Source organism: Phocoena sinus, chromosome 5 (genome assembly GCF_008692025.1).
Source record: "Phocoena sinus isolate mPhoSin1 chromosome 5, mPhoSin1.pri, whole genome shotgun sequence".
In the NCBI taxonomy this organism is placed as follows: Eukaryota; Metazoa; Chordata; class Mammalia; order Artiodactyla; family Phocoenidae; genus Phocoena; species Phocoena sinus.
The window spans coordinates 120,010,691-120,038,526 of record NC_045767.1 but is presented as its reverse complement, the minus strand read 5'-3'; the positions used below and the strand labels follow the sequence as shown (position 1 = coordinate 120,038,526).

At 38.7% G+C, this 27,836-nt stretch overlaps 1 protein-coding gene across 2 annotated transcripts in view; it reads right to left on the bottom strand.

The window, feature by feature from the left end:
• Nucleotides 1-27,836, bottom strand: part of SLC39A8 (solute carrier family 39 member 8) — a 77,048-nt gene that overhangs the window by 26,473 nt on the left and 22,739 nt on the right. For both annotated transcript variants that reach the window (XM_032633484.1, XM_032633482.1), the window contains exons 3-6: nt 24,802-24,964; nt 18,196-18,365; nt 15,142-15,264; nt 14,476-14,643 (exon numbers count right to left, since the gene is read on the bottom strand). In XM_032633484.1, coding sequence (XP_032489375.1) covers nt 14,476-14,643; nt 15,142-15,264; nt 18,196-18,365; nt 24,802-24,964 — 624 coding nt within the window. The remainder of the gene's footprint in view (nt 1-14,475; nt 14,644-15,141; nt 15,265-18,195; nt 18,366-24,801; nt 24,965-27,836) is intronic.

Genomic DNA, 27,836 nt, shown 5'->3' with positions numbered 1-27,836 from the left:
TCTGATCATCTTGGCCTGCCTTTAGCAAGGATGCTGTCAAGTTGGTTTAACAAGGATCCCTCTTACTCTTGATGTCTCCTCTTAGTAATTCTCTATCCACTGACAACCTCACTCTGCTTGTTAGCCATAAATCCTCAGCTGTCTTTGCTATATTCCGAGCTGAGCCCCATCTCTCTACTCTACTGTAATAGAGTTGACCCCTATCTCTATAATCTTGAATAAAGTCTTCCTTGCCATTTTAACAAGACTCAGAATTAATTTTCTTTCATACAAATCAATAAGAAAAAAGATAAGCAACTCAACTAAAAATCTGTGACATAGATGAACAGGAAACACAAAAGTAAAATGGCCAATAAGCATATGAAGAGATGCTCAACTTCACTAGTAATCAGACACATACAAAGGTTAATCACAGAAAGATACCGTTCCAAATTCATTAAATAAGCAATAGATTTTTTGAAGTCTAAAATTTCCAACAATTGCTAAAGAGGTGGAGAAAATGTGAATTGTGCTGCTGCTGAGGGCATAAATAAGCATAACAGTTTAGAGAGCAACTTGTTGTTCTTCAATAAAATTACATATGTGTGTACTGTATGACCCATTTCTTACAAGTCTAGCTATGTACCCCAACCTTTCTCACAGAGTTTCTGTGAGACAATTAAACCCTAGTGCCTTAAGGCATCCATAGTATATAATAATAAATTATTTTCTTTTCTGCGCACTTTTCCATACATATGTTTTGCCCCCATAAAAATGTTTTCATTTAGAGAAAAAGTAATCATCTTTCCTCCTCCCCTCCTTCTTTCAGAGTTCTCTTTCCAACTGCTTCACTTCTGTTAATCACACTATAATTTTTTCTGAAACACAGGCTCATGCACTCATTTTCAGTCTTTCCATCCCAAAAGACCAACTCTTGCCAAGACAGGCCAATACTATCTGGAACTCTTATCAAATATGTCTTTCTTTTTTTCCCACCAACATCAAACAGATCTTCTGTTTTCTCTCTCACTCTGCATTTTGTAAATCAAGTTGGAAACCAAGCAGTTTTTGGCATCTTATCCTGATAACTCACAAAAGGTTTCTGTCCACTATGAGTAGTACTCTTTTTGAGTGAATTTTTAATGATTCTTTGGCAAACAATATGTGGGACAGAAATCAGTCAGGATTTCTCTGGCAATTTCTAGGGAGGTTGAGAAGACTTCTCTGGGAATGTCTCACTTTTGAATGCCTTTTCTTTCTTTTTTTTACTTTAAGATATTCATTATTTAACAGAAATTTAACACATTATTAACACATTATTTAACACAATTTAACACAAATTGTGTGTGTGGTCCATTTACAAAGGCAAAAGAAAACCCTAAAACTCTATGTTATACCCAGAACTCAAAATTTCATAACATTTTAATTATGTTTGCATACAAATGGTTAAAATTATAAACTCTACAAAAAGTATTAACCATATAAATGTTTATGAGTAACTAAAATATTCCCTTTTCATTTGGATATCATAGCAGTCCCTGACTGAGACCCTTAAGCAACTGTCTGTCCTTCAAATAGATTAAATAGTACAGATTTGGGTACATTTCAAAGCACTTTCACGTACTGTACATTACCTTATTCGATTCTCCCAGCTGACCTAAGAGTCGGTAGTACAAACTTTCTCTATGAATTTGCTGTGTCAGTGGTGACGCTACCAGCCTCCCTGTGTGAAAATAGGGATGTCTTAGCTGGCCAAATGACTGGCTAATTTAAGGAACAACAGATAACCCTAAATCCCTCCTTACACTTGGTATCAACTAAAATGTTTCTGCCAAATTTACGTATTTGGTGCTTTTTTTTTTAAATTAATTAATTTATTTATTTTTGGCTGTGTTGGGTCTTCGTTTCTGTGCGAGGGCTTTCTCTAGTTGCGGCAAGTGGGGGCCACTCTTCATCGCTGTGTGCGGGCCTCTCACTATCGCGGCCTGTCTTGTTGCGGAGCACAGGCTCCAGACGCGCAGGCTCAGTAATTGTGGTTCACGGGCCTAGTTGCTCTGCGGCACGTGGGATCCTCCCAGACCAGGGCTCGAACCCATGTCCCCTGCATTGACAGGCAGATTCTCAACCACTGCGCCACCAGGGAAGCCCCAAATTTACGTATTTGGGACATGGTCTTATCTGGAAGAGCAAACGTGGTACTTAATGGATAGCTCCCCTTTCTGGCAAGTTGCTCTGGTTGACATTCCGAACCTCTCCACTTTAGTTCTGATTTAATTTAGATTGCAGGTACCATCTCTAGTCGTGTGACTTGATTCACTGGTGCTCTATCTCATCTTTCAAATTATCATTTTTACATTTTGTATCACTAAATTTTTCATCTTTAGAATTTATCTGTATAAAATGTCTGTATCCAGATTTAAAAAGTTAACAGCACTAACTACAACTTTTAACTCAATTTTAAAAGATTTTATGCAGCCCAATTATTTCAATAACACGACAATCAAATATCTTCCCTGCATAATTAAGGTGCCATTACTTTCATGTCCTTTCAAATGAACTGAATGTGTCAGAGTATGACAGATACAACTGGATGGATGAGTGTGTAGCTGAACAACTCAGATAGAGAATCTGCAATGCAAAAACTGATAATATCATTCCAGTGGCAAGTTACGTTGGACTTTAAAGTTTTATTCCAGGGTGAGTAAATGTTTCAAGTTCTCTTAGTCTGACAGAAGTCAGTGGCAGCCTTGCAGGCATTTGCATTCGGAAAGTTTTCTTTACTACCAAACAGCCTTCAAGTTTTAAAAATCAAACTTTAATTTCTAGGAAAGGCACTCAAATGTTTTAAAGGGTAAATAATAAAGATGAGAAAGCATGGAATTCTATATGTTTTTATCCTTTCATTGTGGTACTCTATCCCACTGAAAAAAATACAAATCAATACAAAAGCCTATATGGCTTAGTATAAGAAGCCCTCTTCTAAATGATGATCTGTAAATAATTATGCACATAGATTTAAAAGTTAATCCCACAGGAATGAAAAGTGAAGCGACAGGATCTGATGAGATCACTATGATTAAAAATGTAGGAAAGCGGGCTTCCCTGGTGGCGCAGTGGTTGAGAGTCTGCCTGCCGATGCAGGGGACACGGGTTCGTGCCCTGGTCCGGGAAGATCCCACATGCTGTGGAGCGACTGGGACCGTGAGCCATGGCTGCTGAGCCTGCGCGTCCGGAGCCTGTGCTCCGCAACGGGAGAGGCCACAACAGTGAGAGGCCCGCGTACAGCAAAAAAAAAAAAAAAAAAAAAAAAAAAAAAAATGTAGGAAAGCGAAGAAAAAAATTTGGTGAACGGAAGAGGGAAGGAAATATACATTGATTGTGTGCATATAATGTCAGACACATTGTTACAAAGTTGGCCTATAGTAAATAATTTTCACAAAAACTTATTAATTTAAGGATTTTTGCTCCTCATTTTACAGATGAGTGAACAAAGACTCAGAGATGTTAACTAACTTTCCCCAAATCACGCAACGTATTTTATTGCCGAGACGTTAACATTGGCCCCATGTAACTCCAAAACCCTTGCTCCCTCCTCCCAGCTGTCCTGCCAAGAAAAGGAGATTCTGAGAAAGCACCAAGAAAATGGTAGCTAAAATGGCAGGAGAAAAATAGTATCGTGTCACAGAAACTATCTAATGAGTAATTCCAAAAGGGAGGAAGTAAGTTCCAGTAAAAAATCTGCCTTTATATTCCTAGCATTTAGCCAATAATAGGTACTCAGATGTGTGCTAAACTACAGGAATGCCTCAGAAAGGATGAGAATGAGTGTTAAGAATACAGCCTGCTGCCTAGAAAAATCACTTGTATCATTCCAGAGAGAAATTTCAGAGAATAGGTAGTGAATTTTTGAATTACAACAAACATTTGAGGAGATGATGAATAAGAGCAGGGAGCACATAAAAACTAGTCAGCAAATGGAAATAATAGGCAGTGTAGTCAGGGTAATGGTTAACCATCCCAGGAGTCAGGAAGCCTGGGCTTAAATCCTAACTTGGTACCCATGTGACCTTGGCTAAGTTACTCAACTTCTCTGTATATCAGTTTCACATCCTTAAGATGGAGATAGTTACTGTACTCACTTCATACAGTGGTTACTCTGAGCAGTAAATGAGTTAATATATGTAAAGCATTTAAGACAATGTCTGACACATATTCTTATTTCAGTATTAGCTGATGTTTCAAGAAGTTGGACAGTGTAGAGAAGGAGAAGATTTGAGAAATCTTAGGGAGCAGCAGAGTCAGGAAAAAAGAATAGTTTAAGGAAGAACAAACTTTCAATGTTTGTAGACACGGGGAGAAGGAAAGATTCAGGAAAGATAAGTGAAACAGCAAGAGGCCATGGGAAAGATGAGTGCATGTGGAGGAACTGGCCTTAAAAGAAGAGAAAGGATACAAGTTCTGACACAAAAGGGAAGGTAGAGAGCAGATGCACAGAGCACTTTTCAGGAAGTAACAGATGGGGTGAGACAGCAAAGTTCACAGAGATTCCAAATAATCTTCGCAGTCTCCTCCTTAAAGGAAAAAAAGGTTGTAGTGAGAATTTTGTGGAGTAATGAAAAATTTTTTGGAACAGCAATTCTTGAAAATGTGAAAAGGTGTCCACTAAAAATGAATAAAAGTGGACTTAGTAAAGCATGGGCTAAACTCAGAGCGGATTCAAGTACAAATTTTTATGACTTTCAAAACACACAGACTGCAGCTTGATAAAAGTCTGTGGGGTGCAAGGAAGCATGGAGATGGATCCAGTGAGAAAACAAATGCCACCAACAACCAAGGTGTACTCAGAATTCCTCCTCATGATTGTGTAGGGACAGTGTTTGCCTCTAATCCAACCAGCTTTTTTGTAAGCATCTGTCAATCAAGACCAATGAAAACCGCTTCTTATATAATTTATTATAGGTATCATTTTCAATTTTAACTAATTGTTAGTAAACCCCATAAAAGGAAGTAACTGATTTCTGTTTTTAAATCTTGTGATATTCAAAAACTACCAAATGTAAAACAGGTAGCTAGTGGGAAGCAGCCGCACAGCACAGGGAGATCAGCTCGGTGCTTTGTGATGACCTAGAGGGGTGGGATAGGGAGGGTGGGAGGGAGACGCAAGAGGGAGGGAATATGGGGATATATGTATGCAAGTGGCTGACTCACTTCGTCGTACAACAGAAACTAACACAGTATTGTGAAGCAATTATACTCCAATAAAGATGTATTTTAAAAAATAACTATATGATTTAAAGTAGTGAATAGGTCTTTGGTGAAATATGGCACACTAGACATACATATTTTTCTCTAGTCCCTACTGAGACTTCCTAAATTAAAGACTAAAAATGACATAAGTCACAAGGACAGAAAGAATGGAAGATGAGAGCGCTGAGATATTTATTTTGGAGGATGAAAAGAGGAGGATGAGTTCTGACTCCACAGAGGAAGAAAGTCAAAAGAAACAAAGTGATGCAGGGCCCAAAACATCAGAAAAGTTTAGAGAATGGAGGCGCCAACTGCCTCCGAGAGAAAGAGCGGAACTAGAAAAAGGAACTCAGTTGTAAATTTATTCAGGGAGCAATAAAAACCCCATATTATTGCTTCCAAACCAATTCAGCAAGGCAGCCACTCCAAATGATGACTAGAGATTTACCCACTGGGGAAACTGAACCAGAAGAGGCCCTCGATTCAAGGACACAAAGCACTGAAGACAAGGGTATCAAGTCAGATATTCACAGTGCTTCAACCCCTTCCTCTCCCACCCTCCTTCCCAATATGGGCACCATCCTTCCCACCTCTGGGCAAGAATGGAGAAAAACCCATCACGCAAGAGAAAAGAGCAGTAGGCCAGCCCCATACATATACACAGAGCTTCTGATTTGGTTTTTTTGGACTTGAAAAAAGGATGCTTTCCACTTTTGTGTATAATATTTTGGTATATTATACAATACTTCAGTTATGCTATGGAAGGGCAGAAAGTTTGTTCCGCCTCACTGATGAATTCTCAGTACTTAGAATAATGCCAAGTACATATTAGGTACTCAATAAATACTTGAATGAATGAAGTGTTTTTAAAATCTCCTGGACTCTCATGGATACCCCAAGCACCTCAAAGATGTTATCTTTATATCTGTAGAGCATCACTTCCTTTCAGTTATTGACAAAGAAATAACATCACCACACTTTGCAGTTAAATTCTACTTCATTGCACCTCGACTTTAAACATAAAATTCACAATAGTCAGTTTCTAAAAATGGCTGATATTAATTGTTCTTCTATTAGAAAGAATAAGTGGCTCATATCACTTCATATTTAATAACATTCATTCTTAAATGAAAGCACAGGAGGTTTCATTTAGAAAAAGACACTGATTTTGTACTACTGGAGGAATGAGCTAGATGGGCCCTCTAGTGGCCTTGAAGAGCTAAAACTCCCCGAAGTACCTGACATTCCTGAGGAATCAGCGTCTATTAAACACAGTCTTTCTGAAGCTGTAGACTCAGGGGGAAAAGACCCACCCGGCTGCAGTTACTGAAAGACTTCTCCCTGTGTTTGTGCAGTAGTCAGAGAGAAAAAGGAACACAGCAAGTGTCACAGGGTGAGATGTGAAACATTACTTAGAGGCAATAATGGGATAACTGGAGAAATGGAATCCTGAGCTCCAGTCTGTCCCTCATAACTGCTTCCTTATTATGCCTCTATTACTGATACCTTCCCCCCAGAACATGAATGCTCCTACATGCCTGATCTTCCCGGACCGGGGCACGAACCCGTGTCCCCTGCATCTGCAGGTGGACTCTCAACCACTGCGCCAGCAGGGAAGCCCCAAAACTATAGTTTTTATATGAGTGGATATAGACAAAATACCAAAGGCAACTAAACTTAAACATTATTGCATTTCTGAGTATTCGGTGATGAACCAAAATTGTCTGGATGAATATTGATAAAGACATCCCTAAGTCATGCATTTTAATTATTCTATAACATTTCTTTTGTTCTTCCTATATTCCAGAAAAACCAAGAATCATGTTGTTATAATCCAGATTGTCATATAATTTGTGTTCTTTTGATAGCAATGTCAAATTAAACTACTTTTCTTAACTCACTCTTAGATGGTTTCTTATTATCTTCAATTTGGAAAAACTTCACTGTGTCAAAACAGTAAAAACAGGAATCGTCAACAAAATTCTCAGGGCAATGTTTGGGCTTTGAAACAAACCATGAATTTTACATGTCATGTTCAATCATTGTAGTGGGGTCACCCAGGTTAAATATATTCTTATCATATAAAATACTAGAAAATATTCTAATTTTATTATTAAAATCAATATCACTCATATTTCTCTACCTATTGTCTCTTAAAGCAATATCTGGACCCTGATAGCATTTCTTAAATGTCTCTTCTTTCCGTTGTTTTTAATGTGATGTGAAGAGAAAACAACACAACAGTGCGTTGCTCAATTTGTTTAAATCTCTATTCACTAGAGATTATACATACAACCAAAACGGCCAGAAAATAGTCCCCAGAGGAAATTAGCATCAGGACTTTTTATTTTTATTTATTTATTTTTAACATCTTTATTGGGGTATAAAAGCTTTACAATGGTGTGTTAGTTTCTGCTTTATAACAAAGTGAATCAGTTATACATATATCTATGTTCCCATATGTCTTCCCTCTTGCGTCTCCCTCCCTCCCACTCTCCCTATCCCACCCCTCCAGGCTGTCACAAAGCACCGAGCTAATATCCCTGTGCCATGTGGCTGCTTCCGACTAGCTATCTACTTTACATTTGGTAGTGTACATATGTCCATGTCTCTCTCTTGCCCTGTCAAAGCTCACCCTTCCCCCTCCCCATATCCTCAAGTCCGTTCTCCAGTAGGTCTGCGTCTTTATTCCTGTCTTACCCCTAGGTTCTTCATGACATTTTTTTTTCTTAAATTCCATATGTATGTGTTAGCATACAGTATTTGTCTTTTTCTTTCTGACTTACTTCACTCTGTATGACAGACTCTAGGTCTATCCATCTCATTACAAATAGCTCAATTTCGTTTCTTTTTAAGGCTGAGTAATATTCCATTGTATATATGTGCCACATCTTCTTTATCCATTCATCCGATGATGGGCACTTAGGTTGTTTCCATCTCCGGGCTATTGTAAATAGAGCTGCAATGAACATTTTGGTACATGACTCTTTTTGAATTTTGGTTTTCTCAGGGTATATGCCCAGTAGTGGGATTGCTGGGTCATATGGTAATTCTATTTGTAGCTTTTTAATGAACCTCCATACTGTTCTCCATAGTGGCTGAACCAATTCACATTCCCACCAGCAGTGCAAGAGTGTTCCCTTTTCTCCACACCCTCTCCAGCATTTATTGTTTCTAGATTTTTTGATGATGGCCATTCTGACTGGTGTGAGATGGTATCTCATTGTAGTTTTGATTTGCATTTCTCTAATGATTAATGATGTTGAGCATTCTTTCATGTGTTTGTTGGCAGTCTGTATATCTTCTTTGGAGAAATGTCTATTTAGGTCTTCTGCCCGTTTTTGGATTGGGTTGTTTGTTTTATTGTTATTGAGCTGCATGAGCTGCTTGTAAATTTTGGAGATTAATCCTTTGTCCGTTGATTCATTTGCAAATATTTTCTCACATTCTGAGGGTTGTCTTTTGGTCTTGTTTATGGTTTCCTTTGCTGGCAAAAGCTTTGAAGTTTCATTAGGTCCCATTTGTTTATTTTTGTTTTTATTTCCATTACTCTAGGAGGTGGGTCAGAAAGGATCTTGCTGTGATTTATGTCATAGAGTGTTCTGCCTATGTTTTCCTCTAAGAGTTTGATAGTTTCTGGCCTTACATTTAGGTCTTTAATCCATTTTGAGCTTATTTTTGTGTATGGTGTTAGGGAGTGATCTAATCTCATACTTTTACATGTACCTGTCCAGTTTTCCCAGCACCATTTATTGAAGAGGCTGTCCTTTCTCCACTGCACTTTCCTGCCACCTTTATCAAAGATAAGGTGTCCATATGTGCGTGGGTTTATCTCTGGGCTTTCTATCCTGTTCCATTGATCTATATTTCTGTTTTTGTGCCAGTACCATACTGTCTTGATTACTGTAGCTTTGTAGTATAGTCTGAAGTCAGGGAGCCTGATTCCTCCAGCTCCTTTTTTCGTTCTCAAGATTGCTTTGGCTATTTGGGGTCTTTTGTGTTTCCATACAAATTGTGAAATGTTTTGTTCTAGTTCTGTGAAAAATGCCAGTGGTAGTTTGATAGGGATTGCATTGAATCTGTAGATTGCTTTGGGTAGTAGAGTCATTTTCACAATGTTGATTCTTCCCATCCAAGAACATGGTATATCTCTCCATCTATTTGTATCATCTTTAAGTTCTTTCATCAGTGTCTTATAATTTTCTGCATACAGGTCTTTTGTCTCCTTAGGTAGGTTTATTCCTAGATACTTTATTCTTTTTGTTGCAATGGTAAATGGGAGTGTTTTCTTTATTTCACTTTCAGATTTTTCATCATTAGTATATAGGAATGCCAGAGATTTCTGTGCATTAATTTTGTATCCTGCTACTTTACCAAATTCATTGATTAGCTCTAGTAGTTTTCTGGTAGCATCTTTAGGATTCTCTATGTATAGTATCATGTCATCTGCAAACAGTGACAGCTTTACTTCTTCTTTTCCGATTTGGATTCCTTTTATTTCCTCTTCTTCTCTGATTGCTGTGCCTAAAACTTCCAAAACTGTGTTGAATAAGAGTGGTGAGAGTGGGCAACCTTGTCTTGTTCCTGATCTTAGTGGAAATGGTTTCAGTTTTTCACCATTGAGGATGATGTTTGCTGTGGGCTTGTCATATATGGCCTTTATTATGTTGAGGAAAGTTCCCTCTATGCCTACTTTCTGCAGGGTTTTTATCATAAATGGGTGTTGAATTTTGTCAAAAGCTTTCTCTGCATCTATTGAGATGATCATATGGTTTTTCTCCTTCAATTTGTTAATATGGCTTATCACATTGATAGATTTGCGTATATTGAAGAATCCTTGCATTCCTGGAATAAACCCCACTTGATCATGGTGTATGATCCTTTTAATGTGCTGTTGGATTCTGTTTGCTAGTATTTTATTGAGGATTTTTGCATCTATGTTCATCAGTGATATTGGCCTGTAGTTTTCTTTCTTTGTGACATCCTTGTCTGGTTTTGGTATCAAGGTGATGGTGGCCTCATAGAAGGAACTTGGGAGTGTTCCTCCCTCTGCTCTATTTTGGAAGAGTTTGAGAAGGATAGGTGTTAGCTCTTCTCTAAACGTTTGATAGAATTCACCTGTGAAGCCATCTGGTCCTGGGCTTTTGTTTGTTGGAAGATTTTTAATCACAGTTTCAATTTCAGTGCTTGTGATTGGTCTGTTCATATTCTCTATTTCTTCCTGATTCAGTCTTGGCAGGTTGTGCATTTCTAAGAATTTGTCCATTTCTTCCAGATTGTCCATTTTATTGGCATAGAGTTGCTTGTAGTAATCTCTCATGATTTTTTTTATTTCTGCAGTGTCAGTTGTTACTTCTCCTTTTTCATTTCTAATTCTATTGATTTGAGTCTTCTCCCTTTTTTTCTTGATGAGTCTGGCTAGTGGTTTATCTATTTTGTTTATCTTCTCAAAGAACCAGCTTTTAGTTTTATTGATCTTTGCTATTGTTTCCTTCATTTCTTTTTCATTTATTTCTGATCTGATTTTTATGATTTCTTTCCTTCTGCTAGCTTTGGGGTTTTTTTGTTCTTCTTTCTCTAATTGCTTGAGGTGCAAGGTTAGGTTGTTTATTCGAGATGTTTCCTGCTTCTTAAGGTGGGCTTGTATTGCTATGAACTTCCCCCTTAGAACTGCTTTTGCTGCATCCCATAGGTTTTGTGTCGTTGTGTCTCCACTGTCATTTGTTTCTAGGTATTTTTTTATTTCCTCTTTGATTTCTTCAGTGATCACTTCATTATTAAGTAGTGTATTGTTTAGCCTCCATGTGTTTGTATTTTTTACAGATCTTTTCCTGTAATTGATATCTAGTCTCATGGCGTTGTGGTCAGAAAAGATACTTGATACAATTTCAATTTTCTTAAATTTACCAAGGCTTGATTTGTGACCCAAGATATGATCTGTCCTGGAGAATGTTCCATGAGCACTTGAGAAAAATGTGTATTCTGTTGTTTTTGGATGGAGTGTCCTATAAGTATCAATTAAGTCCATCTTGTTTAATGTATCATTTAAAGCTTGTGTTTCCTTATTTATTTTCATTTTGGATGATCTGTCCATGGGTGAAAGTGGGGTGTTAAAGTCCCCTACTATGATTGTGTTACTGTCGATCTCCCCTTTTATGGCTGTTAGTATTTGCCTTATGTATTGAGGTGCTCCTATGTTGGGTGCATAAATATTTACAATTGTCATATCTTCTTCTTGGATCGATCCCTTGATCATTATGTAGTGTCCTTCTTTGTCTCTTGTAATAGTCTTCATTTTAAAGTCTATTTTGTCTGATATGAGAATTGCTACTCCAGCTTTCTTTTGCTTTCCATTTGCATGGAATATCTTTTTCCTTCCCCTCACATGTGGCTCATGTCAAGGCCTGGTTCATGGCTGTCATCCTGGCACACACCTTCTCTACTTCAGGTGGACTTCTCATTCCTAGAAGTAGATTTCAAGACTCCTAGCTTCATTCTGCTCTCTCACTAGATTGGTAGTTTACCCAGGTTTACAATTCCACAGTTGCCTCTGTTCAGAATATTGAAGGTACTGTGCCACTGGTCTCCAGCATTGATGTCAGGAAATCCAACGTCATTCAGCTTCCAGTTCCCTTGTATGGGACCCATTTGATTATTCTCAAAGCTTTTGGAACATTATTTTCCCAGATATTTTCATGGCTGGTTCTTCTTTCTCATTATCCAATTCTCCGCTGACCTCTTAAGGGACCGTTCTTGATAGATCAAAGAAGCCTCCACATGTCACTACCACATCACCATGTTTTATTTTCATCAAAATAGTTAATGCTACCTGATATTTTCTTGTTTTACTCTTTTCTATATTATCTCTTTCTGCTGAATAAACTATAAGCTTCACAAGAATTTGCTTCTGAATCCCCAGTGCCTAGGACAATGAGCAAGTACTCAATAAATGTTTATTAAATAAATGAATGAAAGCCTGTATATTAGCATTACTACCAGAAGCAGAGAAAGAAGGGCCATTTGATTGGTATTTCTGAATTATGTAAAACAGGATCACGTCTAGGACCCCATCTTTGCCACGGTGTTTGTGTTTATGGCAAACATGTCTTCTGGCCACTGTGAATCAGAAACCAGGATTCCTAAAACTTTAAAACTAAAGTCAAACTTTTGAGCAGATCAATTTTATTTGTTCTCAGAAAGCAATGACCATGGGCCAAAATTATCTTCTTCCCTCTACAAAACGTAATATTTATTAAGAGTTAATGTTATCATCTTGATCCTAGCAGAGCAGTGACATAGTGAAGGCAATCCAGCAAGGCGTATAAGTGCAAGCTTCCGCACCAGATGGCCTCAGTCCTGATAGAAGCTTCGTCATTAGGAGATGTGTGTCCTTGGGTTTATTTAACCTCTCTAAGCCACAATCTCCTAATTATAAGAGTGCTTGTCTCCTAGCCTATTATGAGGATCAAATGAGATCACTCATCTAAAGTTCTAGGCATAGTCCTTGAACATTTAATAAAGGTTAGCTGTAATTATTAAAGGAAATTATCTATTTGAACATTTACTTATTCTTTGCAAAGTCTTGCCTACAAGCATCATTCATTATATTGCATGAAATAATTTCCTCTCTTAGCTTAGTGCTCACATAAAACTGCCTTTTCAATCCCTCCTGAGATTTTCCTTAATCGGGTGGGAAGAAGTATAGGACCAATCATATTTTCTTTCCAGAAGGAAACTCAGGTCATTTGCGTTAATAACCTCTTCCAAATATCTTTTTTCTGCTTTTGTTTCTTAGCTGACTTCCTTCTGATTTTATTTTTAATTATCGTCTTTTATATTGTATTTAACTTTATAGCTTTTGGATCTGTCGTTTATGAGCTGAGAGACCCTGGAGAGGTTATTTGGCATCCAAAGCTCCACTTCCTTAATCTGTCAAATGAGACGTGTGTGGACACCCATGACACTAGCATCCCAGTCTCCCTTTTAATGACCACTCTTCTACCGCATCCATATTCCCTTGGGGCCATACAAAGGGCCCAACCCTCTAAGCACTTAGATTAGTCTAGAAGTGGACATCTAATTCAAGCTGGACCAAGGAGACACTCACCAGAAATTTTGGATTTAGGACTTAAAGAGGCAGGTCAGTTTCCTTCTAGTAGCCGAAATTATAAAACATAAATCCCAGGAGTTGCTAGTGGCTATGTTTCCCGTTTATGAAGGAGCCCGTCCACAGTGAAAAAAGAGAATGACTCTAAGATGCAGAGAGGAGAAGGGAGTGGGAGCCCTAATAATTCTAATGGTTCCAGGGTTGTTGATCTTCCTATAGCTTGGTTATCCCATTAGATAGCCACTATCTTTCCAATAACTTCTCATTTTTGCATACATAATTTGGGTTTGATTTCCAAATAATTCTAATACATAGAAAATAATCCCTACTTTTAGTTCTAATAGTTCTAATATGTAGTTCTAATATGTAGAAAAGAATCCCTACTTTTAATAGTTGTTATAAAAAGTAAATGAGGGCTTCCCTGGTGGCACAGTGGTTGAGAGTCCGCCTGCCGATGCAGGGGACACGGGTTCGTGCCCCAGTCCGGGAGGATCCCGCATTCCGCGGAGCAGCTGGGCCCGTGAGCCATGGCCGCTGAGCCTGCGCATCCGGAGCCTGTGCTCCGCAACGGGAGAGGCCACAACAGTGAGAGGCCCGCGTACCACAAAAAAAAAAAAAGAAAAAGAAAAGTAAATGAGATAAAATAAGTGCTGGCTTATTACCTGGCATATAATACTTGCTCAAGAAATAATATCTATTAACATTATTTAGAAAATGGGAATGAAAATTCTAAATCAATTAATTAATGAACACAATTTTAATAGCTTACAAGTCTTCTTTCAGTTTCAAAATCACCCAAAGGGATTCTTTGGTTTTGTATCTCGAAAGAATTGCAAAATAAGAGAAATGCTCTAAATTAATTTTGCAACATATCATTGTATATATCTTAGTAACTCTTACATAGTTAAACAATCTTAGAGAATACTAAAGCCTCCAACCCAGCAGTCTACAATTTATTGCTAAACTCGCATATTTGCAGTAAACTGACAGAGGGAAAGTGGAAAAAGAAACAAACTTACATTCCACTTATCCCACACATGCAGGAATAAGTCTGATACAATTAAATGTGCAAAATACTGACTGGCTGCATGCACAGCAGTCTTCACATAGTGTCAAGGACGCAGTAAAGAGAATTACAATACCTGTAGGGATACCACACTGACGTTATCAAAATGGATGTGTCCATTAGGCTCTGTGACAGCTGGATTTGCATAACATGTCACACCATTGATGGCAGGTAACGTTTTAGGTTGATGAGTTTTTTCTTGAGAAGAACCAAAGTCATCATTTCCAAAGTGGGTATGACCATCCTACAAGAAAAATAAGGGAGGAAAAGGTTATAAGAAGAAACAAAGATGGCTCATACAGGCAAGAAAATAGAGAATTTAATGGTTTTTATTTATAAGAGAAAATTTTTATATCTATTCCGTATGTAGTATAATCTTTTTAGATTTATAAAATTTCTCTTCCTTTAAATGTATCTTCATTTATTAGATTCTCCTGTTTTTGTTGTTTCATGTTAGGGTGCATATACCTTCTTACGTTGATGGATATGAATGGAATACAAATTATGTGCATCTGTTATTGGACATTAAATTGTTAGTATTTACTCCAAATTTTACAATAAGAATCAAGTGTTCCTCTTATACTTATCAATATATTGATCCTTTCCTTTCTCTCCTCACATTCACAAGTCTAACAACTGAACTGTTCACATAATTGTAAGAATAAAATTCCTGCCTTTATTTGCCTATATAAAGTAGCTTTAGTGGGTAAAACATCAAACATTGTAAATAAAGTCCATTTACCTGACCATATGTCTTCAATAACATCTTAAGCGTTCTTTCAAAAAAGAAAAGTATGTAAAATCCACCAAACACAGCAACTGCCTTCTCAACATAGTTGTCAATTTTGGGATTGAATCCAAATGCCTAAGGGAGAAAAAAAGGCAATTCAGGTAAGACCAAGTAATTTAATTTGATTCAGTAAATAATTTTCACCACAGTCCTAAGTCCATCCTTCACATCCAGGTAATACTGGGGATTTACCTGCCAAAATCATAAAACAAAAACTCTGAAATCTGAGTAATCAAACTGTAAGAGATAGCACTGAAGTCTTATAACCAGAGGAAGTCCTATTAAATAAAGTCCCCAGAGTACCTTAGAGTTTCCTAGCTATAACACCTTCAGCGATACTTGCCTTGAGAAAGTAAACTTTTATCAATAAAAAAGCAGCACTGATTCCTATATTTATAAGATAATATTAGACATGGGTAATTAAGACAAATGAGACATTGATTATCCACTTTTTCTAAAAGTAATATATTTGCCCATAATTTCCAGAGTCAACTTTTTAAAGCAAACATGGTAGGTCACTTGGATTACTGTTTTCCCAAGAGAGAGCCCCTTGAACTTAGAGGATCCTAATAAGTCCTAAAGAGATAAATAAATCGAGGACTGAGCCCCAGAATAAGGAAGAAAAGATATAAGGTACCAGGCACTCACACACACACATACACACACACTCACAAATGATGAGAATGAAATAATTCATTGTTTAAAGGACACAGGACAAGAGCTGGAGCTTGAAATTATAGAGTCATGATGTTCTAGGCAGACAAGAAATACAAACTTAAAATAAGTAAAATAGCAGGGGAGCATAACATGTGAAAAGCCACAGCTTTATACCATTCCACACATTGTCAATGCCCCCTCTGAACAGCAGTCTAGAATAGAAAATGCCTGGGTTCTTGTTCTACATCTGTCTCTGGGGAGACCTCATGCCACATCTTTTCAGTGACTTCTCCGGACCTATTTACACAGTGCAAAAATGGCATAAAAATACCTACTCTATACAACTAACACGGTGGTTATGAAAATAAAATAGCAAAGGGGAAATAATTTTGCCACAAAAGAAATAACTATCAGGACTTCCCTGGTGGTTCAGTGGTCAAGAATCCGCCTGCCAATGCAGGGGACACGGGTTTGAGCCCTGGTCAGGGAAGATCCCACACTCTGCGGAGCAACTAAGCCCATGCACCACAACTACTGAACCTGTACTCTAGAGCCCGCGAGCCACAACTACTGAGCCCACGTGCCACAACTACTGAAGCCCGCGCACCTAGAGACCGCACTCCGCAACAAGAGAAGCCACTGCAATGAGAAGTCCGTGCACCGCAGTGAAGAGTAGCCCCCGCTTGCTGCAACTAGAGAAAGCCCATGCACAGCAGCCAAGACCCAACACAGCCAAAAATAAAAAGTAAATAAATTTTTTTAATTTTTTAAAAAGAAATAACTATGTAAATTGGGGGTATTATTAAAAAGATAGATTCTCTAGTGTTTACATAATTCTCTGCTCATATCCATAATTCCCTAATTATCACAGAAAGGCAAAAGAACCTCTATAAGTGCTAATGAAGAAGTTTCTTATTTTCCTAATAGACATTTTAATGTATTATTACATTTTCAATAAAACAGGAAACCTCAAAATCATAAATGTACAATCCTCAGTCCACATACCATGTTAGTTTGTTTAATTTAATTTGACTCACCACAAATCAGGTGAGTTAACATACGTAATACTATATCAAATATATTACATACAATTTTTAAAATCAGAAAATCTGTTTTGTCATCCTAGCTTTGTTACTAGCTGATTATATGGCTGTAATCAAGTCATTTAATCCCCTTGGATTTTAATTTTTTCATCTCTACAATTGAGGCTTTGAAGTAGATGTTCTCCTAGGTCCTTTCTAGAAATAATAATACTAATAAAAACTATGACTTTAAGAAGTTACATCCCCACTTTCATATATAGCTGTGAAAACTAAAAGGAACTTCAGTAATAATTTTCTGAAACTTATGAGCTGAAGGTGATACTATATATTTTCTTTTTGTTCACAGCTTGCCCCTCCATCTTTGTGTGTGCATGACTGGGGAGATACTGTCCACATGTATATGTGTTTCTCTAGTTGCCCTTTGTGACTCCCTCCTGTTAATGTCTCTTTCTCCTTCCTGTCTCTTTTCCTCTCACTTATTCTCCTCACTCCATCTCTCTTCCTTATATGGCCACATTACAGATTTAAAATAAAACATATATATCATGTGCTGACGAACTGAATAGCACACTGTAGTCAATGGCAGCTCAATAATACGTTTTACCAAAGGAAAAAATAAGCTGCTGTTTATTTATCGGCCCTCGATTGATTTTTATCCACAATCAAAAAGAATGAAAAGGTTTGTCAACCATGTTCTAATTTACCCTCTAGTCTTCTTTAGCTGTAGTAAATACATGGAGGAATTTTTTTTTAACATCTTTATTGGAGAATAATTGCTTTACAATGGTTAGTTTCTGCATTATCACAAAGTGAATCAGTTATACATATACATATGTTCCCATATCCCCTCCCTCTTGCGTTGCCTTCCCACCCTCCCTATCCCACCCCTCTAGGTGGTCACAAAGCACCGAACTGATCCATGGAGCAAGTCTGTTGTATATCTTAGTAAATTTGACACTGCGTGCACTTCAGAAATAAATAAGTAAATAATAAAAAGAGTGTAGAAAAATTAAATTTGCCAAATGTGAGACAGAATAGAGTCGTAAGGCCTTCCGAGGTGTCCCAGAGCTGTCTGAGCACGTCCTGGTGCCTGGCCTCCCAGAATATTAATTTTCTCTCTGACGCTGACTTCCCCTGCAGCTTGGGACAAGCTTTTTCATTTGCTGTGATTCAGCTTTCTCTTACCCAAAACACTATAAACCAGACCATAAAATGCTGCAAGAATTATGGAGGCTTAAAATGTACAAAGTGCTGAAACATTTCAAATAACCAGTTATTCACAGAAACAAACAGCCAACCTCCTTACCTCTGGTATAAGTTGGAAAATTGCATTTGAAAATAGAGTCCCAATAGCCAGCCCCACAAAATAGGTCAAAATCTTAGGGAAGTAAGATTTCTTTATCAACGGAGTCAAGATCAGTCCGAGGAGAGATGCCAGATTAATAACTGTCACTGACAGGAAGCCATATCCCCAAACTGTGGATCAGAAGGAAGACTAGAAGTTAATTAGAGCATAGGAGCCAAATGACATCTTACTGTACATTAAGTGTGAAACACATTTCACCTTTAAAAGCTTGAAACAGGTATCTTCTTTAAAACAAGGAAAACTTCTCACTGAAAATTATATAGAAAATTACTGAGAATATAAATATTAATAGTAACACTGCCTATGCTTTCCTCAGTCCTAAGTCATCATTACGGGATTACAGACTTTTATAGCTTGCAGGGAATTTGAAGAACATCTAGCAGAGTGATCACCCGAGGCCCACAGGCTCCGAGCTACCTAGCTGCATCTGTAGCGCAAAGCCCAGTTTAAAACTAGGCCTTTCAGGGGACTAACAGAGGCAGTGTGGGTTTCGGGGAGAAGGTATGGGGTGACGAGAGCAAGCGGATGGGTGGGGTTGTTACCTTCAAGATGACCACAGCTGCTGACACTGAGCTCGTCATAATCATTTGTCTGCAGGCCCTGTGGACAGCACCTCCTCGGGGAAGACAGCACCTCAGCCCCCTGCCTGGGCCTCCAGGGAGCCCCAGTGCAGTGAGCACTCAAGAAGGGAGCACAACTCACCCTACCAGGCTCGGACAAAGGCAACAATATCCCATAGGATGGAGACAGTGGTGAAAAGGGTCGAGGAGCATTCTTCATGTCTCCATCCTAGGGCCTGGTCCCCTACTGGTGCTTAATAAATGTTCCTTAAAATGAAATGAAGGGATGGCATCCTAAGGTCAACATCTCCCTGGTTATCCTAGAGGGGATGGTTTAAAAACAACATGGGAGGGCTTCCCTGGTGGCGCAGTGGTTGAGAGTCCACCTGCCGATGCAGGGGACGCGGGTTCGTGCCCCAGTCCGAGAAGATCCCACATGCCGCGGAGCGGCTGGGTCCGTGAGCCATGGCCATTGAGCCTGCGCGTCCGGAGCCTGTGCTCCGCAACGGGAGAGGCCACAACAGTGAGAGGCCCGCGTACTGCAAAAATAAATAAATAAATAAAAACAACATGGGAACGCGAGTGAAACAGACTGTGAACCGTACAGGGGCAGGTGGCAGTGCAGGCTGAGATACAAACTGCCCCCAGAACTGTGTGACGTTGGCTTTGCCTGCAGCCCCACTGACTGTGCGCTAAGGACAGTGTGAAAGATTAGAAAGCTGCCTCTGCATTGTCACTTCTTTAAAATGCCCAGAAAACATTTTTAAATGTCGGGGCACTTTCCTCATTGACACTGTCAGTGGAGTACGTAGTAACACCGAATGCTTGGAGAGTGTTTGCCACGTGCCGGGCACCATACTAAGTGACTAACCTGTATTAATTCATTTGATCTTCACAAAACCCTGCGAAGCAAGTACTACTACTACCTCCTTCATGCAGTTGAGGAAACCAAGGCACGTGGAGTTCAAATCAGCTGCCCGAGTCATGTGAATAGAATGCAAGATTTTGAACCCAGTCTGGCTCCAGGGCCCACATTCATTAGCAATATGCTTCATTACCCCTTAGAGGTAATCTAATTTTTAAAAAGCTCAAGGGACTCAACAAAACTGTGAACATCTTATATTGTGCTTCATGAAAACAGGATTGCTCACCATTATTCTAGTGATTCTAACTACAAATAAGCCATCTTAGGAAACATTTATGGAGCCTAGGTTGTAGACCAAACCGTGCTTCCTGCCAACAAGGAGCTTGGACCTTTGGCTTGGGGACGCTAGAGGGCACACACATACACAAAGCAAAACAAGGTAGCTTGTGCTGAGTACCACATGAAAAGGACAGATGATACACATTACAATGTTACCACAAGAACCACTGCAGCACCAACCATGTCTTTATCTTCTGCAGATACTTTCCTATCAGTTCCAGACTCCTAACCATGCCCCAGAGTCATCTCACGGGACTCACAAAGGTCCACCTCATTCCCATTTCTTTCCTTATCACCTAAAGCAATACTACCCACTCCCCTTAGCATTTCCACTTCGAAGAAGTTCTCAACCCCACCTCTTCCTCCATGGTATAATCTATGTGTAGTTGCCCTTAACACAAACAGTCTTCTATCCCATCGCTAGCCTACATGTGTTCATTCATTCAACAAATATTTATAATCTAATTAGGTAGACAAGATATATACAAGTTGGAAATTAAAATCGAAATGCAAAGAACTTTTTGAGTACCAAACAGAGGCAAAGCTACTACACATATTAAACTCATCAGCTTCCCCTGAGAGATCCTATTTCACTACCCTTGTCCACTGTCTCTGTAAATAGCAGAAACATCAGGATCAATTTCAATGTCTCACTCTCCACAGTCAATTCCAAAGACAATAAGTGACCAAACTCTATGAATTTTGCTTGAGATGTCTCACTCCACGTTCTCCATCCCATCACCTCCCACTTCTCATCTGGTGCACTGACAGCTTTCTGTCTGGTCTTCCTCCCCCTACTTGACATGGTCGCCAATCTTATTATCCTAAAACACAATTCTGATCATCTCGTGCCCCTATTTGCAGCTGCCCTTCATCAAGAGACTGCCACACAACCTCTCCAATGTTACTTACCCCCTTATCAACGTGGCCTTCATGCAAACACAATGTTTTCCAAATATAGAATTACCTTTGCACTGTGGTTCTTTATCTGAAAACACCTTTTCTATCTTCATTGCCTGACGAACTTACACACAGCTCTCCAAGCCAATGCAAAGACCTCCTCCATGAAACTTTTCTGGATTTTCCAGGCAGCAATCCCTTGCTCATCAAGTTTCCCATAGTTCTTTGAAGGTATTTGGGCCACTTACCATTTCTTGTGTGCTACCATCATTTTATCACTTATATATTCGTCTACATGATACAAATTATAAGATTTTCAAGGACAGGGGCTATGTTTTATCCTTCCTCAGAGCCTAGAATGTTGCCCAGCAAATAGCACACATATCTTGATGAATGAATGAATGCCATATTTTCAAGGTGCAGTCCAGAACTCTGTCAAAAAAATACCAACTCATTTGCTTGTCCAACATTTCTAACCTTCCTTACTATGCACATCAGAACCACTTGGGGAACTGTGGGAGTGGGAACCATCATGCTCCAGGCACACAGCATAGTCTCCCCTTCTTGCATTGTCAGCACATTATTCAGGAAAAAAAGATTCATTCATCCACTCAATCTGAGCACCAAAGAATGAATTAGTATAAGAATACTCCTTGGACCTCTCCATATACACATAGGACTCCCTCTAATGATCTGTTTCAGAGAAAATCCTTTCTCTCCGCTTCTTAGTGAACTCTGAAGAATTTTAATACATTTTCAAGGAATATTAGTAACAATAGCGAACATTTATTGAATGCCCACAATGTGTTAAGATTCTTCGAAGAACTTCACCTGTTTAGGCAAATTTAATTCTCCTATTTCATAGAGTTTTTATAAGAATTGAAATAAAACCAGTTAATTCAGACCCTGTAATATAGTAACTCTTCAATAAATGCTATTATATATTTTTTTAAGTTAGTAAGTAGACATCATGTAAATTTTAGTTCATTTGTCTCACTGTTATACAATGAAAGATCAGCAAACCAGGAGTCAGGAGCCCTGGGCTCTCATCCCCCCTCAGGTATGTACCTAGAGGAAGCCATTTAACCTCTCTGGAACATAGACTTATGTCATCAACTGTATTACAGAGTTGGACAGTGTGATTTTCAGGGATACTATTAAGGATAAGATACTATTACTCTTATCTGTTATTTGAACTGAATGGTATTCTGTGATCTTTAAAAAAAATGAGGCAACTTTGGACCATTAACTTATTGCTAAAATGTAATTAATCTCCTAGAGAATTTAATTTACCATCAGTTTATTGCACTCATCAATATGAGTTTATAAAGTACCTGAGAGGCAATTTCAAAATCACAAACTGTAAGGTCTCAGGTAAGTGAGATTCTTTTATCTGCCCATTGAAATATCAGAGTTTGGCTTGCTTTTATTTTGGTTTTCCATTCCCTGAATGAGCTCAAAATTGACTCTATATTAAGTGAACTATTATATAAAGAATCCGGGGCATTTCATTGTTTAAAATATCATTTAAAATAGCAAATATCTAGAAAAAATATTTGTTTGAACAATGAGCTCTGAAATTATTGTTACTCACAAAATCTCTAATTATATTGATAAATTATGGTTGGTAATTTCTATTCTTTGTATATGTAAGTATAGAATACAAAAGAGTACATGGGTTCTGAAGCTGAGACAGCCTGGGTTTGAACCTGGCTCTACCACGTACAAGCTGTATAAATCTTGAGCAAATGACTGTGAACTCTCTGCACCTCAGTTTCCTTGGCTGTAAAATGGGAATAGTTGTTCCATCATACAGTTGTGCAAAGATTAATTGAGTTAACTTATGAAAGAACTTGGAAAAGTATCGGTTATAGAAAGGACTACATAAAAGTTGGCTGTTATCGTTATTTTTATCTTTGTTGTTATCCCTTTTATTCATATATAGTGAATACTCATAGATACACAAAGGAATCCAAAAGTTAGTATCGGGCTGGCCAAAAAGTTCGTTCAGGTTTTTCATGTTACAGAACAAACTTTTTGGCCAGCCCAATAAAACAGGCACTCCCTTTGTTGAGGCTTCCCTTTTCTTCTTCATCTTTCCTCTCTTTATATTCTCCATCTATATTCACGTTAGATGTGCTCACTCAGACCAGTGGCTCCAAACACCATCTCTGAGATGACAAATCTCCAGCCTCGACTATTCTCTGAAATCCAAATATGTGTGTGCCACTGCCTACTGGACACGTCCCCTCGTGGGTCTACATCGATGTCTCGGACTAACCACGTCAAAAATTATCCTCTTGGTCCTCACCACTCGCTTCCTCCACAACAAACTGCTCCTTCCCCAGTCTTGTCCATCCCAGGATACGGTGCAACCATCTATGCAGTTTCTCTGGCTTAAACTTGGATTCATCTTTCCCTCCCACACATCCAGTGCAGAGGCGAACCACATTAGCACAGTCTCCAAAATCCATCCTGAATCTGACCAGATCTCCTTACTTCTCCACTCCCACCTTAGACCGAGCCCCCGTCAAGCTGAGCACCAACCCTGGCCATAGCCCCCGGACCCATCTCCTTTCTTCTACTCTTGCCCCTTAACAATTTATTCTTCAAACTGCAGGTAGAATAATCCTTTACAAATCCAAATAAAATCACATCACTCCCCTGTTTAGGACCCTACAGTGTCTTCATACCTCATTCAGAATAAAATTCAATCAGTTTACCACACCTTACAAGCCCTCCCTTTCTGGCCCCTGGCTACCATCTCCTACTCTGCTTCCCGCTCACTGTGCTCCAGACACACATGCTTTCTCGCTGTCCCTTACACATGTCAAGCTCATCCCCAAGCTTATGCTGCTGTTCCCTGGACCAAGAATGCTGTCCCCCAGAGAAGATCTAGCCATGGTCCTCTCCCTCTCTTCAGTCAGGACTCTGTTCAAATGTAATCTCATCAGAGAGGCCTCCCTTGACCCATCTAAAATCACACTCACCCACCATCTCCTATCCTTTACCTACTTTATTTTCTTCATAGCATTTATCACTCTGAAATTATATAATTTATTTGCTTGTTTGTATAAATGTTTCCTATTTCTTTTCTTCGCTACATTGTAAGCCCTAAGAGGGCAGGGAATTTTTCTTCTTGTTCACTACTGAATGCTTAATACACAGAAAATAAAGGAACCAAAAAAATGAGAATTAAAATACTCATGTGGGGCAGGTAACAATTTGGGAATACCAAGAAATTGCCCCTCAGCAACTGATCTATCTCATTGGTGAAAGAACTCTTCTACCTGTTTAATTAAGTATGTGGACTATACAGTAAGAATACACTTACTTTCTTATATTTAAAAATTTCTTTACAATACCTATGGCAACACCACTATAGGCACTTAAAAGAGTCACTGGCATTTCTTTTATTTATGAAAATTAAAGCAGTAATAACTCAGTACCTTAAGATTTAATCTAGAACCACACTAGTTTCCTTATCTCTTTACTGACAATGACAGAAAAATTGACAGGTTTTAAAATAATATAAGTACAACATAATGGAAATTGATCAATTATGACCCAAATAGTGAATGTGCCATCCAATATATACAACATAAAACATGTATTGCTTAAAATCAAGAACTGAATTTTATAAAATTTTCCATTGGTACCAAGTAAAATTTTGACTCCATAAATAAAAGAGCATAACTTCTGAAGCTTAAATGAGTTCTAATTATACTTATTCTAAAGACTTCCAGAATATAAGTATTTTTTACCAAGGGATTCTATGTAGATTAATTAAGAGCAATAAAGCAGAAAAAGAAGCATCTTAATTTCATTTTAGACTAGCTCACAGAGTTTTCAAAGAAATGGGAGAAAAAGCTTGCAACATACCCTCTGAAAGACTTGGTTTTGTTTTGTGTTTGGGCCGATCATCGCAAGGGTGAAAGTTCAATTGCTGTAAGACTGCTGGACAGATGACAGAGAAGTCTGAGCTGGTGATCTGTGTAGCATTTGAAAATCCATGAAGGGAAAAGATCTCTTCCGCAGATAAACACTGAAATAGAAGAAACAAAGTAACCATATATGTGTCAACAGAGTAAAAGGCTGCAAGCAAAGATACTGTAAAGAGGCATGGACTACTTCCTCTAGACACACAACACTACCTCTTTTTTTTTTTTAGTTTATTTATTTTTGGCTGCGTTGGGTCTTTGTTGTTGCGCACGGGCTTGCTCTAGTTGTGGCGAGTGGGGGCTACTCTTCGTTGCGGTGTGCAGGCTTCTCATTGCAGTGGCTTCTCCTGTTGCGGAGCACGGACTCTAGGCATGTGGGCTCAGTAGTTGTGGCATGCGGGCTTCAGTAGTTGTGGCTCACAGGCTCTAGAGCACAGGCTCAATAGTTGTGGCGCACAGGCTTAGTTGCTCCGCAGCATGTGGCATCTTCCCAGATCAGTTCTGGAACCCATGTCCCCTGTCTTGGCAGGCGGATTCTTAACCACTGTGCCAACAGGGAAGCCCAACACTACCACTTCTACAAAAAGTCACTATAAAAATGTATCAACAGATGAATGGATAAAGAAGATGTGGTACATATATACAATGGAATATTACTCAGCCATAAAAAGAAACGAAACTGAGTTATTTGTAGTGAGGTGGATGGACCTAGAGTCTGTCATACAGAGTGAAGTAAGTCAGGAAGAGAAAAATAAATACAGTATGCTAACGTATATATATGGAATCTTAAAAAAAAAAAAAATGGTTCTGAAGAAGCTAGCGGCAGGACAGGAATAAAGATGCAGACGTAGAGAATGGCCTTGAGGACACAGGGAGGGGGAAGGGTAAGCTGGGACGAAGTGAGAGAGTGGCATGGACATATATACACTACCAAATGTAAAATAGTGGGAAGTAGCTGCATAGCACAGGGAGACCAGCTGTGTGCTCTGTGACCACCTAGAAGGGTGGGATAGGGAGGGTCGGAGGGAGATGCAAGAGGGAGGAGATATGAGGATGCATGTATATGTATAGCTGATTCACTTTGCTATAAAGCAGAAACTAACACACCATTGTAAAGCAATTATACTCCAATAAAAATGTTAAAAAATATATATTATCAGTGGACCAACACCAATTCACACAAAGAGCTTTAAAACAATTCTATGTCCTCAATCTCCCATCTCTGTTTTTCCTCAGTTTGAATAGGTATTTTGTGGAGGCTATTGGAATACCTCTGCATACCATTTCTTGTAGACAAACACACCTGGTTCCCTTACAGTTTCATGGTTAAGAAGTTCATCCTGGACTGCAATAATAATCTCAATACATAAAAGTTGTTTTAAAATATAGAAGTGAGAGAGAGACAATTTGTCTTTAGAACAAATTGTTGCTTGCTAAAATATCTATTATTCTCAATGATGGTGGGTAGCTTTTCTATATTACAATATTTCTATATTATAATGGTGCTAGGCTGTTTAGAAGTTCATTTAACTGTTAATAAGGAATAGAATCTGCATTAGAGAAAAGTTCTCTGCAGAAATAACATTTTAAAAGTACCGTTTTACTCTTGGGCATATTTTAACTGTAAACTTTCTTCTATATACTTGCATTATTAAGAAGACTATAAAAGAAATTAAATGTGTTACTACTGCTAATAAATGTTATAAGAATTATAGAGTATGAAAAATACCCATTCACTCAAAGAAAAACGTCTATCTTTAATAACTGCAAAGAACGTTCTTTGCATACTTCAGCCAATATTTAAACCCCACTAAGACCTTAGCTTTGTACTCTAGACTGGATTGTGTCCTCCGCAAATGTATATATTGAAGCTCTAACCCCCAATGTGATGATATATGGTTATGGGGCCTTTGGAAGGTAATTGGGGTCAGATAAAGTCATGAGGGTGAGGCCCTGCTCCAATTGGATTAGTGTCTTCATAAGAAGAGACACCTTGTCTTAAGCGCCATCTGCAATCCAAGGAGAGAGCTCTTACCAGACACCAACCCTTCTGGCACCTTGATCTTGGACTTGCAGTCTCCAGTCTGTGAGAAAATAAATTTCTCTTGTTTGAGCCACCCAGGCTACAGTATTTTGTTATGGCAGCCCAAAGTCACTGATACACTATGAACCGTACCAAGAACTCAGAAGGTGTTGTTAACTGTTTCATCATAAAGTGCTGTAATTCCCCTCACAACAGAAACAATCAAATTAAAAATGTAAGATTTGGTAAAAGATCACTATTGATTATGAAGGAAAGATGAAAAACATCAAATACATCAAATTGTATGGAGCTGTCAAAAGGTTAAGACTTCAATTGCCTTAAAGAAAATGCACATGTACACACCATTTTTGTAACATCTAAGAATGTGCCTAAAACTGTTCTTTACTGAACCTAAACTCTCCTTTGGGTTCGTGACAATGATAGCTGTGTGCCATCCCTAGAATAGGAGACAACACTCAATGCTCTGTTAACAGTCTTCCCTAAGACCAAGAATAAGGGGTAATGAGCCAATGGAGGGAGAAAATAGGTTGATAGCCAATGGGGGGAGAGAAAGTGGGTATAGTTTATTCATTACTGTGAAGACACCCAGGAGCATAAATGCTAGGCTCAAAAATTACAAAGTCCAAGGAATTCCCTGGTGGTCCAGTGGTTAGGACTCTGTGCTTTCACTGCTGAGGGCCCAGGTTCAATCTCTGGTTGGGGAACTAAGATTCCTGCAAGCTGTGCAGCGCTGCCAAAAAAAAAAAAAAATTACAGAGTCCATGTGGCTCGACTGCTCCACTGCATGATTCCAGGAATAAATAGGTGTAGAAGTGAAAATACAAAGCAGCACTGTTTCCCTGCAAGGAAGTTCCTCCAACTCCAAAACAGGAGGAAAACGGATGCTGCCCATAGATAATTTGCAAAAGTCTTCTCAGAATGAACAATCTAAG